The sequence below is a fragment of the Oreochromis aureus genome, linkage group 3 (assembly GCF_013358895.1).
Source record: "Oreochromis aureus strain Israel breed Guangdong linkage group 3, ZZ_aureus, whole genome shotgun sequence".
Classification (NCBI taxonomy): Eukaryota; Metazoa; Chordata; class Actinopteri; order Cichliformes; family Cichlidae; genus Oreochromis; species Oreochromis aureus.
In genome coordinates this window covers 43,103,112-43,124,113 of record NC_052944.1, presented here as the reverse complement: position 1 = coordinate 43,124,113, position 21,002 = coordinate 43,103,112, and the positions used below count along the sequence as shown (strand labels likewise).

The 21,002-nt window shown below is 38.7% G+C and overlaps 2 protein-coding genes across 2 annotated transcripts in view; both read left to right on the top strand.

Annotated features, from left to right (window-relative positions):
• The window catches only part of LOC116333427, a 493,334-nt gene that overhangs the window by 108,882 nt on the left and 363,450 nt on the right, over positions 1-21,002 (top strand). The window lies entirely within an intron of this gene.
• LOC120438178 lies at positions 17,677-20,449 on the top strand. The gene is made up of 4 exons (XM_039608623.1): positions 17,677-17,791; positions 19,325-19,684; positions 19,780-19,930; positions 20,319-20,449. Exons 1-4 carry the CDS (start codon positions 17,743-17,745, stop codon positions 20,413-20,415), a joined length of 657 nt encoding a protein of 218 aa, XP_039464557.1. The 5' UTR covers positions 17,677-17,742; the 3' UTR covers positions 20,416-20,449.

Genomic DNA, 21,002 nt, shown 5'->3' with positions numbered 1-21,002 from the left:
AAATCCAGTGCAAAGAGTTTCTCAGTGATCACATTTATCCTGATGGAAGTGGGGCCATCCGTAAAGATAATGGCCCATATCCAGTGAGAGCTTGCTGACTGTGTAAATAATGTGAGTCTTATGCTTTGTCATTCACAGCCATCAGAGAGTCTCTCGCTGAGTTCCAGTGACCTGCAGAACCGCTACCATCGATCACTGAAGCTGTTCTCATAAAACATTGACGTTTTACTTTAAGTTGTCCCCTGTCTGCATTTCATAATGCAGTGAAGGGTTAATATTATGAGTCCAATCAGTACAGCTACTTCTCCTGCTCCCAGGACCAGGCCAGTGATGAAGCTGATTCTTTCACTTCTCTCAGCTTTTGGTTTTGGTGTTGCAGGTTTTAGTTTCACCACAGCTGCTATAAAAAACAAAGGTTTGACATAAATATGAGGATTATTTGTTTTTTCGGGGGGAAAATGGCATAAAAAAACTTTTTTCTTTTCATTTTGGCATAAAAGGGTGCCACAGACCAAAAACACAGCAGTGAGTTAAAATAAAGGTATGACTGAATAAAAACTGCAAATTCTATTATTCAGCCTGAACGAAGGTTTGCGACTAGCTTCCCATCAACCTCGGCATACCTGAATGGAAACCCCCAGGAAAGGACTGTGAGGGCAAACTACAAGAGAGTTCATTTAAAGGTTTATAACTCGGGGAAGCCCTCAGTGGGTTGCTGGTAACCTGATTATGCACTGGTGACATTTGTGTTTACAAAAAGAGGAAGTTTTTCACTAACTTTCGATTTCACTTCCTTCAACTGTGAAATTGTATGATTCTGATAAATGCATGGAGAATGTACTTTGCATATGTGATACTTTGGTCTAATATAAAATGTGCTTTAAAAAAGAAATTAATTTTCATTTGAACTGTTTTCGCTAAGAATGTTTTTAATCTGAAACTTAAAGAAAAATTATTAAAGACAACATGATTTTTGATATGTTAGAAAGAAGGAAAATGGTTAAGGATTTGAATAAATTTTGTGAACCTACCGGTGATGTTGAGCCTGAACTCTTTAACCTTCTTTCCAAACTCAGTGGCCATCCTGCAGAGGTAGCTGCCCGAGTCGTTAATCCTGACTCTGGACAGTTTAAGTCTGACTCGTCCTGTGGTCAGAGCGTCTTTATCACACTGAACACGTCCAGCAAACTGCTCATGCTGAGGCTCATCAGAACTACTGTCCATGTTAAAGAAAACCTTCAGCTCAGGTAACTGCAGGCAGTGGATCTTAAACATTGAGATGGTGATGTTGACTTTTGATGCAAACTGCCATTCTACTGTCACATCGCTGTTTTCCTCACCTTGATAGAAAAGAGCCTCATTAGGATCTTTAGACATTTCTAAGAGCAAGAGAAGGAGAGAGGAAACATTTATTTACTGGATCTAGACATTGTCAGCATGCACTTATCACATCATACAACCTATGAAGGCTATCATAGTACTTTAGTATTTTTATCTAAATATACGGGTTAAAATTTGGAATTTTATATAACATAAAAATGAGACATGCTGTGAAGAATAACCACCTGTGTTTAGGACAGCATTGCTGTGGACCACAGAGCTACAGGTGGAGACACTGAGGACCAGGTGGACTTTGTCTTCAGTTCTCTCTTTTAGAGCTTGTCTTTTTTCCTGTCTTCCTGCCCTCATCCCAACCAGTCACAGCAGATGTGACTGCTGGAGGTTTCATGTTGTTAAAAATTGTTTTTTTCTTCCCACTGAAGATCATCTAATTGTTGGGGTTCTATGTAATACTGTAGTAATACCTTACAATATGGTGCTAAATACTTTAAATTGAATTGAAATAAATTTCTGGCAATTTAAGAAATTGGCAAAGTTATTATTCTTTGTTCTGATGAGAATATAAATGCTTTAACCAGGTAATGATATTACAAAACTATCAATCAATTATCAATAGACTGTATATAAAAGATGTGGGTGGTCACAATGATGACCATTCCTGTAGATGTTAATGAAGGAGTAAACTTACCATGGACATGTGAAACCAGCATCATGAACAACACGATCCAGCAGATCATCTTCTTCCTATGAGAGAAAAGAGATCATGGATACACATGATGGTAGCACACAGAATCATGATGACAGCACAGTACAACAACACTGGTAATACAGGTAATAATCCACAAAGATGTGGCACAGTGCTACAGCCAGCCCCACTGATTAGTTTCCACAGACATTCACAAAGTTAAAGCAGCACAGCAGCACTCTCACATCACATCCTTTACCAAGTGAGTGACTGTCCTCCTGAATCCTGTGAGTCCCTCAGATATCTTCCACCTGCTAACGGCTTCCAAGACAAGCAGTTCCTTCACTTTGCTTTATGTAAGCCTTTGTATTTATGTGGACAGATTTGGTACACTCAAGCATCTGTGATGAAACAGGAAACCAATATAACATCTGTTGCTGACACTCGTAAAGTTTTGTAACCACAAAGTAGTTTCTGTTGTTTATTTTCAGTTTCAACTTAAAACATTGTTTTGGTTTGTAAATCTAATGTAGTGAAAGAAATGCAGAGAGAGTTACAAACACACATGATACGATTCACAAGCCTAAATAAAGATTTACAAATGTGTGCAGTGATTGTGTAACTTTTGAGGACTCACAAATGTGTGTTCCAATCCACACACAAATACAATCAATCCCACCACACCTAAAATTAATTTACACATTTATATATTCAAACCTGAATAAATACTGATCACTTATTTATTTTTAAGTTCAGCTTCACAAATCTGACAATTCTTTCTTTCAAAAATCTCCTTGTGTCTATACATGTCTAAAATAGTGGGGCTTCTTTTTGCTCTCTTACAAAATTTTAAATGTGTGTGCAGGAATGTCCTGATATGCACAGATGACGCCACACTCCCACATGGGGTTTTGAGACAAATTTCCCATTTCCAGGTTCACAGCTCCAGATATGTAAGCTCAGTTCAAGTCCGAGCAGAAAACTGAGATGTCTGTGCTTCCACTGTAACCCCACATTTTTTTTTTTTTAGCCTGATGTTGGGTGACAGCAGAAAGCAGAAACATGATGAACTTTTCAGCGACTGGTAAGATTAACATGAAAGTGTTATCTCACATTGTCTGGATTATATGTATATTCAAAACACACAGAAATTAGTTAGTCACTTCAGAGGATGATCCACAGTATAAATAACGTGTTCCACATCTGCAGCTGACCTCTGACTTCCCATTTGAAGAACATCCAGCATGTGGAAGCAGTTTATTTAAAACATATATTAACCATCACAGGGTCCTAGTAGAGAACTCAGTGTGAACAGCTGCTGTCAGTATGAGTGCAGCATGGAGGCCGATCCTTCCTTGACTCTCTGTATGTGGGTTCAACTAAAATATGACACTCGTGTTTTAAAGTTTCACTCATCTTGTTCAGTCGACATCTTCCAACACTGAAGCCATAATCAGTGTTGACCTCACACAGGTACAGACCCGAGTCATCAGTCCTGAGTCTGGACAGTTGAAGTCTGATTCGTCCTTCTCTGAGGGCGTCTTTGTCACTCTGGACTCGTCCTGAAAACTTTTCATCCTGAGACTCTGACACCTCAACACCTTCATGAACATGATACAGGACTGAAACGTTATTATCACTGATAAAGAGTTCACAGAGGATGTTGAGAGTTTTGGTGGATCTGTCAGGGTTGGTGGTGAACGTCCACTCCAGTGTGATGTTGTGGTTCTCCTCTGCCTGATAGCAGGTCTGTGTCACATTGACTACAAATGATCCTGTTGAGGAGACAGAGAGGGAAAGAGAGGAGCAGACACACTGAGAACTGGAACAAATCTGTTGTTGAGCTTTATTTGGAGTTCATAAAGTGAAGCTGTAAACTAACCAGAGACACATGAGGTCAAAGGTCAGTCAGTACAGCTAGAAGAAGGAAACTCTGTTAAATTAGATTTAAATAAATTTGGAAACAGTTTTGTAGTTACACAGGATTGTTTTTATGCTGTAGTGGGAAAAACAGGATTCATTTCATGTGAATGTTTAGAAAATCAAGGAAAATATCAACAAATTAAGGGAGCACGATTTTCATTATGGTTTCAAAGAGAAAATACATTTTATGAAGATTTGACCTAGAAGAAGACGACGAAGGTCCAAAGTAACATTATCTATCTATCTATCTATCTATCTATCTATCTATCTATCTATATATATATATTTATATATATATATGTGTATAATAAGAAACAGTTTTGAATAGAATTCAAACTATGAGAATTTTAATCTCTCACTTTCTCAAACAAACATACAGCTGTAATGACCTGAAACCAGGTAAGGGATGTCACTCCCTGGCACATTTTAAATCTAAACACAGTCAGCTGAGGTTGAGGTTGGATGTAAGATGCATGAGTTATGTTATAATTATACTGTAGTATGGCTGGTTACAAGTTAAAGTGGTAATTGGTGGACAGGCAGTGATTTTTCACAGTACCCTGTTAAATCCACCAGATGTCACCCTGTTTATTTCAGGTAATTGTACCTAGTTATTTTATTTAATGCTAATCTAAGTTGGATATCTCATTGTTAAGTTCCATTAATTCATCCATCCATTCTCGTCCACTTATCCTTTTCGGGGGCTGGAGGCTATCCTAGCTACCATAGGGCGAGAGGCAGGGTACACCCTGGACAGGTTGCCAGTCTGTCACAGGGCCAACACATGTATGATTTTCGTTCCACTTCTCACGTGTACACCACTTTGTATTCATCTTTCACGTAGAATTCCAATAACATTGATTCATGTTTGTGGCTGTAATGTGACAAAATGTGGAAAAGTTCAAGGGGGCCGAATACTTTTGCAAGCCACTGTAACTTAACCCCACTTACTGCATGTGTTTGGACTGTGGGAGGAAGCCTGAGTACCCGGGGAGAACCCAAACACGGGGAGAACATGCAAACTCCACACAGAAAGGACCTGGCCAGCTGGTGGAATCGAACTCAGGACCTTCTTGCTGTGAGGCCACAGTGCTAACAGCAGTTCCATTAATATTTTGATTACTTTCTCAAATATCATTTGTAGACAATGATGATTTAGATCTTTTTTTTCTTGTAGTTGTCTTCCTCAAGCTTAGCTCATTATAGGAGTATTTTATAGAAGTTGTTTTCAAACTTTTAAAATGTAAAAGCTTCCATATACTCTAAAACTTCATTTATATGTGGAACCACATTGGACTCCACCTTTTACCTCTCGTTTAAACAGTGAGTCCCAATTCCATCCTGGTCTGACAGCACAGCCCTTGAGATACTGTCAACTTACACTTCTTAATAATATCAAATGAAATGTAACTTTATGCCACAATCTGAAGAGATGCACAAAGACTAAAGACAGCCGGAAGCAGTGGATACTTAATGTTTAACACACAGCAGTGTCAGAGCCACACATGCAATAGCTGGCCCAACTGTTCTGTGATACAAGCAACCAGCTTGAGTTTTGAACCCACTGGTTGGTGTTTTGCAACTGTTTGAAATACAAAATTATATTTCAGAACTATTATTTGATATCAGATAATTCATCTTAGCAAAGCAAAAAAAAAAAAGAAAAAACAAAGGGGAAAAAGTTCTAACACATTTGATAAACTGCTTAACTTTTCACTTGGTGTCATTTCATTTTATTATTTGCTTAATGTTTTGAATTGATGTACCTCAGTGGTTAGCAGTGTTGGATTTCTGTGTAGATATATACAAATACATTTTTGTCTTTACTGTCAAACATCAAATCAGACTAAACATTTTTGTTTTTGATCAATAAATACAAACATATTTTTTTGAATTTGTGAAATGTCAGAACAAAGAGAGAATTGTTATGTATTTTTTTATGACTTTCATAAAAGTCAGAAGTATACATACACTAAGTTTATTGTGTCTTTAAACAACACGATGATTCCATTCTGAGCTTAAGAAGCTTCTGATAGGTTAACTGAGTCCATCTGATTAAATTGGTGGCACACATGTGGATGCACACCCTCAACAGAGAGAGTCGTTCTTTGGCATCATGGGAAAAACAAAAGAAATCAACCAAGACCTCAGGATGGGAATTGTGAACCTCCACAAGTGTGGCTCATCCTTAGGTGCAGTTTCCAGATGCCTGAAGGTCCCACATGCATCCGTTTAATACACAAGTATATAAAAAAGGGAATGTACAACCATCATACCCCTTGGGAAGGAGATGGATTCTGAGTCCCAGGAATGTTTTTTTTGTGCGAAATGTGTGAATCAACAGCAAAAGACCTTGTCAAGATGCTGGCTGAAACTGGGAAGACAGTGTCACTATCCACAGTAAAACCAGTTGTGTACCACCACAAGCTGAGAGGTTAATCTGGGAAGAGAAAGCCAATACTTCAAAACCACCATAAAAAAAGCCAGACAACAGTCTGCAACTGCACATGAAGGCAAAAATCTTAATTTCTGGAGACATGTCCTGTGGTCTGAGAAAACGAAAATTGAACTGTTGTGCCATAATGATAAGCAGTATATTTGGAGGAAAAAGGGGGAAGCTCTGAAGCCTCAGAACACCATTTCAGATGTGAAGTATCGGGGTGGTAGCATCATGTTGTACAAAGTGGCTTAAGGACAATAAAATCAAGGTATTGGATTGGCCATCACAAAGCCCTGATCTCAATCCCACAGAAAATTTGTGGGCAGCACTGAAAAGGTCAAATTCATAACAGAGATATCTAATGTTTGTTACTGAGTACTCATTCTTCCCCACATGGCTTTGTAGGGCAAACATTTCTACAACAAGGGATAAATCTGTGGGAGTAAAAGGAACCATTTATAGTCTGAAGAACCAGTAATTGTTTACTTTTGGAGAACCACTGTTGACGCGGGAAAACTCTGAAATTATTATTGTAAAAACAACTCGTTTTTAAGGGAGAAAAATCAGCAGCAGGCATGAATGTTTCTGTTCTCCCTTTGTTGCTTGAAGGATATCACTGACCTTCTGTGATCTCATGTTGCTGCAAGTTATTTCCTGTGTGGAATCGTTTAACCCTTTAAAGCCTGAACCATGAAATAATTTTCAGAAAACTCAATTTTTTTAATTTTGAAAAATAAAAATCCATTTCAGGCAAATTAAGGACATAGATGTAAGTAAAAAAAAAAATCCATTGGACAACATAATTTTTGGCACCAACGGCACCTCCCCGTATGATCTCATTAGGCTGTGCTGGTACCTCTGCCCCCTCCTCTTTGTGATCTTTAAGCTCCACACAGGCGATCTATGTGGGGAGTGCTGACTGAAGCACAAAGACAGGATGTTTAAGCTGTAAGTATTTATTTGTGTTTTTGTTTTTTACACTAAATGTTATGAGTAGCACTGTCGAGCACAGGAGGCTGGAAGCCAACAGTGCCATCACTTTGGCTGAAAGCCATAATGGCATCACTTAACATCAGGTGAAAGGGGTTGTCTTTTTTTGAAGGTGACTAAAAATGTGTGTCTCACTGTGGTTATAGCTGTGCAGATTCTTGAATACTTCTGATACTATCTAAGCATGAAGTGTTTTAGTCTTATAAAATCTGAGCCAGAGACACAGTTTGGGGGACTGGCTGTGCTGTCTTTATTTATACCTCATCTTCATTTCAAAAAAACAAAAAACAAACAAACAAAAAAACATACCATATTGAGGGAAATAAAACATCTTATTGCACTGTAATCCCTAACAGTTGTTCTAGCTCATAACTAATAAGCTCATAACACTCAAATGTCGTTTTGTAGCTGAGCAAACTATAAAGTATTGAGCTCTGTTGGCTTTTATGCAACTTTAATTGAATAGGGCTCAATATTTTTTAGCTAATTTGTTTGGAACGCTCAAAAAGTTTAAGAAGCATATATTAGTGACGTTCTGGTGGGTGGAGTCTTGTCGCTCCCTCAGGAAAGCTGAGTCAGCCATCTTGAATTTACCTTGATGCGGGGAAGATTTGGCCAGCCCGTGTGGATTAAGAGTCCCCAACTTCAACCCACCACGACCACCACCTTAATTTTTTTCATCAACTGCCCTAAATTTGGTAAGTCTAACGTGTTTTTGTTTTGTTTAAATTTAATTTCGATAAACAGTCGTTTTTATTTCTTACTGGAAATATATTCGTACTTTGTGCACAGTGAATGTTTGTTATAAATAAATTCGAATCCAAGTAATTGTAATTTTAGAAGTTTTCGAATGTGACAAATACGTAATGTTATTTCAAATTACAACGGTGTAACGTTTTGGCGGTTTTCCGTGGGGGACAACATTTCCCATAATGCATTGTATTCTTGCCCGGGAAGTTGACGGTGGCTGTTCTAGCTCCATGCGTTTGAACTTTCTACTAAAACTTTCTACGGTCCGTTTCTACCGGTTGTCGTATTCGCCGGTAATGCACGTGCGTATTGTGAGTATACTTATTTCAATAAGTGTCCGCGTTACACAGTCAGTAGTTTACGCTGTAGAGCTATGTGTGTGTGTGCTAGCATGAAACGAACAATGCTAAACAACATGAGTGTGTTATCATGATTAGACACATGTTTGTATTTTTTCGTAGTCTCAAATATGTGGTTGTGAGATAATCTCGAAATCCTTTTAACAGTTTAGAGGGGTATTCCACTAAGCGAGCTCTACAAGTCAAGGCTGGGCAGTGGGTCCATGAATAAACTGCCTCACTCCTGCAGGTGTCTTTCCATACTTCCCATCGTTCAAGTGAGGCTATGGACTTGTGTACGTTGTTTGTATCACCTTTACTCTCCATAAAAATTAATGTGTTTTTTGGGGTTTTTTTTTTCCAGGAACCAAAAGATGGCTGCTGCCCAGAAGCATGTGCTGCGTGTGTATGTTGAACAAGACACCGCCCTGAAACTTACTCTACTTGAGCAACCAAAGTCAGTGGAGGAGCTGAAAGAAATAATTCAAGAGAGGTTCAAGCCAAGACTGAATGGGGACTTTAGCCTTCACTATGTCCTCATGGACACAACCTATGCCCTATGTCGCCAAGAAATTGTTGGAGCTGTTGGAGCTCCACGAGTGAGAGACATCGTGGACAGATGGCCAGCCCTACTTATGGAGTCATCCATAAGTCATCCAGAAATAAAATATAAAATATGTAAATATATATATGTGTATATGTATGTGTGTGTATATATATATATATATGTGTATATATATATATATATATATGTGTGTGTCTGTCTGTCACTTTACTGTTCTCCCAGTTTTTAAAAGTCTAGATTTTCAAACAATTTACCAAAAAGCAAATGACAGATGTAAAATGACAACACATCACTCTGTGACGTATTTTTTTCCCCATTCACAGTAAACAAAGTCTCTAGAAGTTTATTTAAATTTCCTTTAGATAACATTACAGAGAATGACGAATAACTTTCTATTTTGGCCTTGGTTCTGACTAGAATTGCTCTGGTTTTGCTAACCTGAGAACTTTTTAAAATACATTCACATTTCTGTTCCTAATTCATCTTTGTTCATTTCTGTGTATTTCTGTTCATGTACAGGTGGTTGCAGAGTTCCACCGAATCAAGAATGTTAACCTGCGCACTCAATTCTACAAGGAGCTGGACAGACACACGCCTAGACTCATCACTTTGTTCCGAGACAAGGCCATCAAGACTGGTAAGATTGCAGAGGAGCTAGCAAAGCTCATGAGAATTTATGACATTCAGGTAAATTTTTCATTTCACATGATTCAGAATTAAATTAACAGATGGTTTGTACACAGCTGTAGGAAGCCATAGTGTCAATTGCTTCAACTGTGCCCCGCGATTAAGTGATTATGCCATGGATACAAGGTTGTCATTTTAGGAGAAGGACATCTTGACAAAATGTATCCTTTCAAAAAGTGTTGTGTTAAAAAGATTTATCAGCTTCAATTTAAAGAAGTCCGAACAAGTACTGTTTTTGTAAAAATTGGTTTACATTTGGAAGTTTTTCCTTTGTGAGTTGTTGATGTATTTACAATGGAAACTTATTAATTTAAAATGTGTATTACTGAAAATACGGTTATCCAAAATACTGAATTTACCATCTTTAGCCCATTACACAAAAAGTTTGGACACCCCTGATCTATAACAATGACAATCAGAACATGGCTATCCAACACTTTGTTTTTACTCTGCATTTGTGTAAATACTATTCTAATAGATATTGTATGTTCATCTAGGAACAGCATGATGTAAATACAAGACGGGTCCTCGTCCTTCATGCACTTCCTGTGTACCTGCGTGAAGATGCCTCCACGTTATTCAGGACTTGTGATGTAAGTGTACTGCCCTCAGCATCAACCCCTTTGCCTAGCTGTTCAGTCGAATATATCACTCAGAACTCAAGGAGAACCAGGGTGTATATCAGGAAGGAGGTTCAAAACTGTCCTCATCTGACTTGTTTTCTCCCATATATCAACTATTGTTGAATAAGATTGCAAGAAGATTGTTACGCATAAACCAGAAAACATGAAAATAGTTGAAAGATTATTAAACAAAAACCAATCCACAGATGAAAACTCTCTCCCTTTCTAAAATTCAAGTGTTCTATTTTTTTGGAGGTGCCATGTTGTGGTCAGAGAAATGTTTGGTAAATAACAAAAACAAATATCTTGACATATATTTATCATTGAAAACATTTATTTAAACATATGTTTTGAAACCAAACCCAAATTAAGATTATTGTAATGCATCATGATGTATCAAATTAAATCGTTGACATTACAGGGCTCTAGACTAACTTTTTGACATGGGCGCACCGGTACGCCTAACTTAAAAAATTTAGGCGTACCGGCACAAAAGTTAGGCGCACTCAAATTTTTCAACCGCTTCGCTTAACACCGCAGTTTTACATGTGCACCTTCTTTGGAGGGAAGTCCATACAGACAATATTCATTTCTAAATTATTAACTAACAATCTTGTGCTTAAAGTGCTTTGTCAATATTGTAGAAAATGTTAAACTTAATCATCATCTTGGCCTCCTCTGACGACCTGTTTGCTGTTGCATGCTGCTGAAAGGCAGTGGGGAGAGGGCACACTTGGGCAGTGCATTTATTGCAGCATAAAGTGTGTTTTCTGGATACACTGCTGCTTTTCAGCATTCAAAGATTGATGGCACCATGTCAGAGCTGGCTATGAATTTCAGACGGATCAGTCCTTAACTTAACACAAAAGTTATCAATAGTTCTTTTCATCTTTTCTTATTACCCACAGCTACATCCACTTCTCTCAGGCCTAGGCTGCTCACTAGGGCTGGGTATCATCACTGATTTCTATAATCCATTCGATTCCGGTTCTCAAAGTCCTGATTCGATTCAGTTTAGCCTCAGACAGTCAGAAATATTATAATTCTGATCATTTATCAGTACTGACACTTGTGAGACTTCATCAGAATTGTGAACATCACAGCAGATGCCTTTGTGTCATAGTAACTGAGAATAAAACACAGAAAAACATGAAGGAGATTTTCCTGGTCTGGCTTTTTATAGCAGATAACCTTAAAAATATTCTGCAATATTCTGCAATTTTGCATAATTTTAAGAAGTTTAAATTTCTTCAGTATTGAACAGCAGAAATTAGGCTTTCTTGTCGGACGTCATTTACATGAAAAAAAAAAAAAGACAGCGCTGTAAACAACGGTAGACTGGTGGGTAATAAGCGAATGAATAATCCAGAAAACAGAGATTTGAGACGGAAACTGTTCTTGAAGTACACACAGGGAGCTGTGTAGGAAGTGTAATTTTATCGTGGTGGAAGCAAAACAGCAAAAGTCAGAGGAATTCATGACGACATTGATCAAATGTGAAGCGCAGTTTGCTGCTTCTTTTTGGCTCGGCGAATTTTGGTTGGAGAGACAAAACCTGCAGCTCAGAATCAGCGCAAAAAGACGGAAACACAGCGCGGACCCGACGCATCAGAATCGCTAAGCTCCGACAGCGTGTCCGTCTGCGGGCCGTCCGGTGAGAAAGCCGAGAAAGACAAAGCTGATTCTGATGCGTCGGGTCGCTCTGTGTTTACGTCTTTGTGTGGAATCCGTTAATGAATTGATATCGCCTTATTAAAGCTACTCACCTCCCTCTTCTACCTGCACTTTCCACTGGACCACGGCCAATCAGAGAGGTCCCGCCCCTGACTATCTCTGATTGATTTAGTCCACGATAGGGGCATAATGTGTGTCTGTTGTTGACCACATGGAGAGTTGCAGAGATTTTTTTTTTGTTACCCAAACAGGTGCGACCAAATGTTGGTAACAGTTGGTCGCACCGGTGCGACCAAATGTTTTTTTTTTAGTCGCACCACGGAAAAATTTGGTCGCATTTGCGACCAAATTGGTCGCACTCTAGAGCCCTGCATTATAATCCTAAAAGAAACGTGTGACTTATGAAGATTCACACCTCTAATCAATAGCGTGATTTGTGTCCTTGAGGGGCTGAACTCATTCTTGTATTATTTGTGTTTTGCAGTCAGCAGATGGTCCAGACCTCACTGACACTCCTTTGGCTCTGCTGACAGTTGTCACGGATGACACTACTGATTCGGCCCTCTTCAGTCCCGAAAGCATCTGCATTGTCGTTGAGGATGAAATACTTGGTCCCACAAATCTGGCTGACTCATTTCTCCTGCTCTTTGGGTACATCTATGCACTAGAATACAATACCCAAAGAAACTTGAGCTTACATTCACATTTATCCAGAAGGTTGTGATGTGCCTTGAGGACAACAAACCACTGAAAGGGCGTCTACTGATGCTGAAGAATGATTTGTTCAATGAGTGAATCACTCAGAATGGACTACTTGTTGAGCTGAGTATTGAGGAAGCTTTTTTTTTTTTCCTAATCATTTGGCTCTTCTACTTTAAATTTAAAGTGAATGACTGCTCATTTCGTGGACTATTCATATTTAACATTCTGTTGCCTAATACCTTAATGCACTGCCTTGATGTTTGTTACCTATGAAGTACAGCAGTGGAAACCAGTACATTTTTTTTTATGTATTTTTAAAATAAGTGAGCTGCAGCTGTCAAGGTACAGTAAGTGTTAAATGCCTCAATGTTCTAATAGCTGCAATTGCTGTTAATACTGAAAATGTTATTTAATTTTAGAATTGAGATGGAGACCCTTGGAGTCTTTTTCTTTTGTTTTATTTATGAAGCACTTTTTTATGCGTGAGCTCCGTTATCTGTGCCTTTTTAAAAGCACATTGTGTTTAATAAAAAAAGTTGTTAAATTGTTAGTGTTGTTACTTTTATGTTTTCTAACACTTTTAGCTGATTATAATTTACTGGGCAAACAGTTTAGAATTATTCGTAAATGTATTTCCCACAGTATTTTAAAAATATTTATTAGATTTTAAGTGTTATTTCCCATATTATAAGTTAGAAAATATGAAAAAGTTTGAGTTTATTTCCCACATCGTATGAGTTGCAATATGTAAAATATTTTGAGTGTATTTTCCACCTTAATTAAGTTGAAAAATATTGAACATTTTGAGTTTATTACTCCCTAATTATAAGTTGAGGAATATCAACATTTATAAGTTAACATTGAGGTAATTTAAGGCAACTGCAACTGTAATTTTTATTTTAGTTAAACTTAAAACTTTACACAACAATTTTTTAGTGATGTTTTTAAATCTGTTACACAACAATTTTTGAGTTCTGTGCACTTATTAGGTTTTACAGTGTGTAAATTGGGAAAATCTAATGTAATGAATCCCTTGGAACAAAGACAATATGTTATATCAACTGTCTCTTCTCTTCTCTGCTATTTGAAGGAAAATTCAGCTGTCAGTGGCTGAAGGCGGAAATACAGCAGCCTGTTGTTTATCGCCATGATCGTAAACCGAGAGGAGAAATCCACTTTGATGAATCCTTGAAACACACAGGGGAGGTTATATGGACTGTAGCATCTCTCCTCTTTGCTCGCAGCTCTCTGAGCTGGACAGGATGGAGTCATATTCTTCTTTCTCAGACAGATCAGGAACCTCAGCATCTGTGGGGGGAGAGTAATCACATTAATGAAATGGATGTGAGGATGAATTAGGATCACAGCATTGTCTAATGTGTTTCTGCAGGATTTGTGACTGTATAAAGTACTTAATTGATCGAATAAACCCAAATCACTTAGCTATCTTAGCTAGATAGATATTAAAGTGCATGTTAATGTAAGTTAACATAATACTATCTTGTAGACTAACAACTATGTAATTTGTTAGAAAATGAACATGAATCAACAAATGAAACACTGAATCTGTTAGGACTCATCTTCCAAGATAACAAATCAAAATTATTTCAGGAGGTAAGAAGGTTAATGTGTTTTCACCGCCACAGATTTTAACCAAAGCTTTCCCCACCAGGGGGCAGTGTTTCACAAGAAGTTCCATTGAAACTTGTCTAGATGTGTGCTATTGTTCGTGTATTTTTTATTTATTTATTTATTTTTAGCCTGACAGCCATTTCCTTTAATTGGCTTTGAGTTTTTCCAAGCTCATCTTCTTAAGAACAAATCCACTCTCACTGAATTACAGAAATATATACTGACTCACTGCACAATCTTGTGATACAAATTTGTATTGCACGTAAATACAGCTTTGATTTCTCTTGATGACAATAAAAGATGCTTTAGACATAAAGTCCTAAATGGTGCATCTTCATATTGTGTTAGCTTTAACCTCCTTTGGGCATATGAGGTTATTTGTTTTACATTTTGATAGAACAGTGGCAGTATAATGTCCTCATAAGTGGATATCAAGCTCTTGTAGAGCAAAACTTCATATTATGGTCTAGACCAGTAGTTCCCAAACTAGCGTACGCGTACCCCCGGGGGTACGCAACTGGCTGTAGGGGGTACGCGAGGGTCGGGGTTTGAGTGGGGATCACAAATTTTAAAAGCCAAAATTTGCGCTAATGCAGTTTTATGTGGCTCTCAAATACATGACTATATACCACCCTCTGGTGTTCAGCAAAAAATAGCTCTAACAAAATACATGGGCGTGACTTGCCCAAATGACTGACACCGAACAGTTAAAGTTGCCTCCAAGCATTCAGTGCTGCACGAAAATGGACAAGTGGTTAACAAGAAAAAAAGGCCCTACCACAGAGACGCCGGCCACAACAACCGATCAGCTCATATCTGAAGATGCATTTTCCAGTGACCGCACAGGTGATTGTTCAAAAACAATGTGTTCCTCAGATTTGGATGCTAGCACGGATGTATCTGTCGTTGCTAGCCAAGCGGCTAGCATAGCTGGAGACAGTCGTGATGAAGTGTCTGATGCGGAGCGTCAAAGTGGGAGAAAACATGACAGCTCGGACTGTAACACAACCTCCTCAAAGAAGCGCAAATATGATGACAATTATGTTTCGCTGGGGTTCACGATATATAAATATTGGTGGATTTTCCGGCCACAATGTGTTATTTGTGCAAAAGTATTGTCTCAGAACTCAATGAAACCTTCACTTTTGCGCAGACATTTTAGAGACAAATCATCCCCATTTGAAAAATAAACCAAGAGAATATTTTGAGCGACAGCTAAAATCACTTTCAACAAGTAAAACCTGCATTCAAGTGCCAGATCTTATGAATAAAAACAGACTACAAGCATCTTACATGGTCAGTTACAGAGTGGCTAAAACCAACAAACCCCACACTATTGTGGAGGACCTCATTCTCCTGCTGCTTTAGATATGGTAGGGACAATGTTGGGGAAAAGGCAAAAAAACGATACAGTCCATTCCATCATCAAACAATACTGTCTCATGGCGCATCAGTGCAATGTCAGAAAATGTTTTACAGCAGCTACTTCTGCGCTCACGCCACAGTGAATTTTATGCAATACAGCTAGATGAGTCCACGGATGTGGCTGGCCTGGCGCATCTCCTCGTATATGTGCGCTACATTCATGAAGGAACCATCAAGGAGGACATGCTGTTCTGTAAACCGCTGGAACAAAGGACAACTGCCGCAGATATTTTTCAAAAGCTGGACACATTCATGAACACACATGGACTCGCGTGGGACAGATGTGTTGGCATCTGTACCGATGGCGCACGGGCCATGACTGGGAGACACGGAGGTGTGGTTTCGCGTGTGCAAGCAGTCGTGCCAGATGCCTCTTGGGTACACTGCAGCATCCACCGAGAGGCTCTTGCTGCAAAAGGAATACCTGTCCGTTTGAAACATGTTTTGGACACAAGTGTAAAAATGGTTAACTTTGTGAAAGCCAGGCCGCTGAACTCCTGCTTATTTGCTGCGTTGTGCAATGAGATGGGCAGCGAGCATGAGACTTTATTACTCCACACAGAGGTTCGCTGGCTATGTAGAGGGAAAGTGCTGACCCGTTTCTTTGAGCTGAGGGATGAACTTAAAGTTTTCTTCAGTAACCATCCCTTTGAGCTGTCTAAACATTTGCATGATGAAGAGTACCTTACGTGCCTGGCTCTGTGTGATATATTTTCTCGTCTGAACGAGCTCAATCTCGGATTACAAGGCGTTTCTGCAACTATATTCACGATGTTCAAGATAAAGTTGAGGCCATGATAAAGAAGTTAAACCTTTGGAAGAACTGCATGGATGCAAACAACACTGAAGTCTTTCCCGTGCTGCATGATTTTCTGTGCTCAAATGATCTCACACTATCAAAAAGTGTAAAGCGCGAATGTAACCTGCACCTTGAGGAGCTGGCGGTGCAGTTACGCCGATACTTCCCAGAGACTGACGGCTCAAATGATTGGATACGTCACCCGTTCACCGCCGTGCCTACCATTATCACCGTCTGACCAGGAGAGCCTAATTGAAATCGCTACAGATGGATCTCTAAAAGTTGAACACGCTCAAAAGACCCTGGCGGATTTCTGGATAGGACTGCTCACTGAACAGCCCACGCTGGCTAAGCGCTGTCAAGACTCTGATGCCTTTCGCCACCACATACTTATGCGAAAGGGATTTTCTGCTTTAACAAACATGAAAACAAAATACAGAGCAAGACTTTGTGTGGAAAACGATTTAAGACTCAGCCTTTCCCAAATTGAGCCAAACATTGAAGAGCTGTGTGCCTCTGCTCAAGCACATCCATCACATTAAATAAAGTTATGTTTAATGAAAGTTCATATCTGGCCTTTATGCTCTCGACAAAACGGTGAATTCTAATAAATCTTTTGATACACTGCTAATATTAAGTAGTAAAGTTCGTTATTAAAATTCTGTCATTACTAAAATATATTAATAAATTCATTTGGTGGTGAGAAATAATCGTGCAGTATTTATTTGTATGCATGTGGTATTGTAATGTATTTTTAGACCCTAATTAAGAGTTCGTTCGTAGCAGCGGGTATGTGGCTGAGGCTGACATGTCTCAAGGGGTACGTGGCTGGAAAAAGTTTGGGAACCACTGGTCTAGACGACCCAAAATGTGATGTCCACTTATCTGGATGCCAGGTCCTAGGAGGTTAAGGCCTTTACACACCAGACCTGTTATGGAAAACAGGCCTGGTCTGGCATTCTTTCAGCTGCATTCTTCTCATATAACATCTATAAAAACTGAAAGTTTGGTATTTTGCAAAAACTTCACAAACATCCAACTAAGATACTATTGTGGACTCTCACCATTACATATCTTGGGCACTTTGTGAATCAGGGATTTATATCTCACTGTCACACTTCCAAACTCACATTTTACTGGTTTTGCTGTCTCCTCTTACAGGGAGAAGATGATCTGCAGGATTCTGTTGCTCACCATCCTAACCTCATGTGTCTCTGGTTAGTTTGAACTTTCACCTTTTTGTCCACAGACAAAGACTTTGATTCTCAAAGGTGCTTTAATTTAGATAAAAAATGCATCAGCTTAATAAATGAATTTGCTACCAAGTGGAGATTAATTCCACATGCGAATGCTGATGTAAAGCAAAAATTAATATAGGCACGAATATTGAAAGTGAGCTGGATTAAAATGGTAAATGGTAAAATGGTAAATGGCTTGTATCTTTATAGCGCTTTACTTAGTCCCTATGGACCCCAAAGCGCTTTACACTACATTCAGTCATCCACCCATTCACACACACATTCACACACTGGTGATGACAAGCTACATTGTAGCCACAGCTGCCCTGGGGTGCGCTGACAGAGGCGGTCTATGTTGTGATTTATTTTTTAGGATTTTCACTAGAGATATTTGAATACACTGCTAGCCTTCCTGGCATCCACATTAAATAAATATTAAATGAATAATTAAATAAACAAGCATGAAACTCATATGGAAACATACTTATTAAGACTTTGCAAAATGTGCAAAAAAAAAAAAAAGACAGGGATTGAGTGTTTTCACAAAGGAATCTGTTTTTAATCTGCTCAACATTAATAACCTGATGTCATCTTCTGGCTATGTATGATTTGATGAAGGAGGCTATGCTGTAGTAACTTGACACTTCATTGAGAATCTCGACAGAGAGAGACAAATGCTCACGCCTGTGGGGAATTTAGAAACACCAAGTAACATAACCTTACTAATTATATGTTTTTGACAGTCATGGGAATTACGGCATTAAAAGTAACGGCGTTTTTTCTACTCGGATTTCATGTTTTTAGTCTGATTTTAGATCAATTGTGTTAATAGAGTATGTCGAAATGAAGAAATAACAGTAAATTCAGACATATGAGGTTGTGCTGAAAAGAATGACACCAAACACGGCAAGATAAATCGTTTTTTAAGGTGAAATGCAGAGGTAAAATGAAAAGTAGTCAGAAATGGCCAATTATACCCTGAACCCCAGAGAGTTAAAAAAAATTTAAAGTAATGCAATAGTTACTTTTATAATATTGTAACTCAGTTACTAACTCAGTTACTTTTTTGAAGAAGTAACTAGTAACTATAACTAATTACCTTTTCAAAGTAACTTGCTCGGCACTGGTCTTTGGGTTGTGGAAGGAAGCCAGAGTACCCGGGGAGAACATGCAAACCCCACACAGGACAGCCCGAGCCAGATGGTGGAGACAAACTCAGGACCTTCTCGCTGTGAGTCAGTCCTTACCACTGCGTCACAATGCAGTTCGGTTTTGCGATGGTTTGGAGATGACTGTTCCAAACTTTAGCCACTACAACCTTAAATAATTTAAAGGATTTTTAACGATTTTATTACTCTTTATTCAGACACTTTGCGTGTTTCCATAACAGAAGCTTTCTGTCCATTCTTCATCAATTCAATTTCATTTATAAACTCACAGCACAGAGACGCTAATAAACTTCTGTTTCTTATTGTGTCTGCTCCTCTCTTTCCCTCTCTGTCTCCTCTACAGGATCATTTGTAGTCAATGTGACACAGAGCTCCTATCAGGCAGAGGAGAACCACAACATCACACTGGAGTGGACGTTCACCACCAAACCTGACAGAGCCAACAAAACTCTCAACATCCTCTGTGAAAAGACAGCAAATAATACATCCTCAATCCTGTATCAGGTTCATGAAGGTGTTGAGGTGTCAGAGTCTCAGGATGCAAAGTTTTCAGGACGAGTCCAGAGTGACAAAGACGCCCTCAGAGAAGGACGAATCAGACTTCAACTGTCCAGACTCAGGACTGATGACTCGGGTCTGTACCTGTGTGAGGTGAACACTGATTATGGTGTGAACACCGGAAAATGTTGGCTCAATGTCACCGGTAAGCAGATCCAATTAAAGGATCTGGTTTGCTTTCTTTCTATCTGTCATTCTTTCTTCACATGCATAGCACTAATTTGATCAATCTCTTTACAGAGGTTTGGTCTGTACCGCAGAAGGGGAAACTACTACTCATCGGACGCAAAATGGTCCACATAATCTGTGTAGTGCTACTCCTTGTGTTATCAGGTGTAATTTTGTTCTTCATTCGTGCGGGGAGATTCTTCTCCTGGCTATGTAAAAAGGGGTAGGTCCAGCATCACACAAAACACATTTTAAAACACATCGCTTTAAAAAAAAATAGTTAAAGCTTCTGTTCTGATCCAATCCAGGATAGTTTATGTGCACATTTGATGAGCCAGTTAGCCAATAAAGGCACACACCAGATGTTACTATTACTAGTCAGATAACTGGTGTTTATTCAGTCAGCATCTGCTTCTCAGGTTACTAGAATGAACTGCAGGAGAGGAAGTCCAAACTACTAAGAAAACCCTTACCCTATTACCAGAATCAGATTGACCTGTTTTACTCCAGCACGTGTCTACAATTTAGTTAATAGATCTTGTTAGGCTCAAATGCAGATTTTGTGTTCATTGTATTCTTCTCTTCTCTTTTTTCTCTTTTTTTTTTAACAGGTGGAAAACGAAACCTGCAGAAGGAAAACCCAGTGAGGAGCAAATCACCATTACCAGAGCTGAAGGACAGCAGCAGATGTATCCACATGAGGCCTAAAACCCGGTGTTCTAACACAACTGAAGATTTTGTCAAACAAAACATTAAAAAGTCTCTAATTTTTGTTTATCCCAAATCAATTCTGACTTTTTATCTGTAATGCAAAAACTGACAGAAAAATTGGCAAATAGTGAATGATTTTTTTGTATTTATCCCTGAAATATTAAGCGGCCAGTGCAAAATATCAGTCATCATTAATTCTCAAAATAAAAAACAGCATTTGACTTACCCTTGTCAGTGAAGACATATTAACATCATTATTAACTAAAAACACAGGCACAGGTTTGAATTCTTAAAGGCTCCACTAATAAAATGCCTTTCTCTGACAGAGGTTGTTTCCTTAAAGCACTAAATCGACAGGACTGAATGCTACTGTTGTTTCATATTTAAATAAAATTTTTTACCACAGATGCATATCAGAGTAACTGCTGTATGCGCATGTCATCACTAGCCATTCCTTCGTGATAATGTTCTGATGAATATATAACACAGATTCTTTTGTGGGGACTGTGTGATGCTGTTAACCTAATCGTTAAATGGCAAATAGGAAATGAGCGAGTCCCCCCCAAGAAAAAAAAACAAAACTT

What these genes read in the sequence shown, in the direction of transcription:
- LOC120438178 (XM_039608623.1), top strand. Translation starts at nt 17,743, where the DNA reads ATGATCTGCAGGATTCTGTTGCTCACCATCCTAACCTCATGTGTCTCT. An exon ending in CCTAACCTCATGTGTCTCTG is followed by an intron (nt 17,792 to 19,324) that starts GTTAGTTTGAAC and finishes TCTCCTCTACAG; the next exon opens with GATCATTTGTAGTCAATGTG. An exon ending in TCCTGGCTATGTAAAAAGGG is followed by an intron (nt 19,931 to 20,318) that starts GTAGGTCCAGCA and finishes TTTTTTTAACAG; the next exon opens with GTGGAAAACGAAACCTGCAG.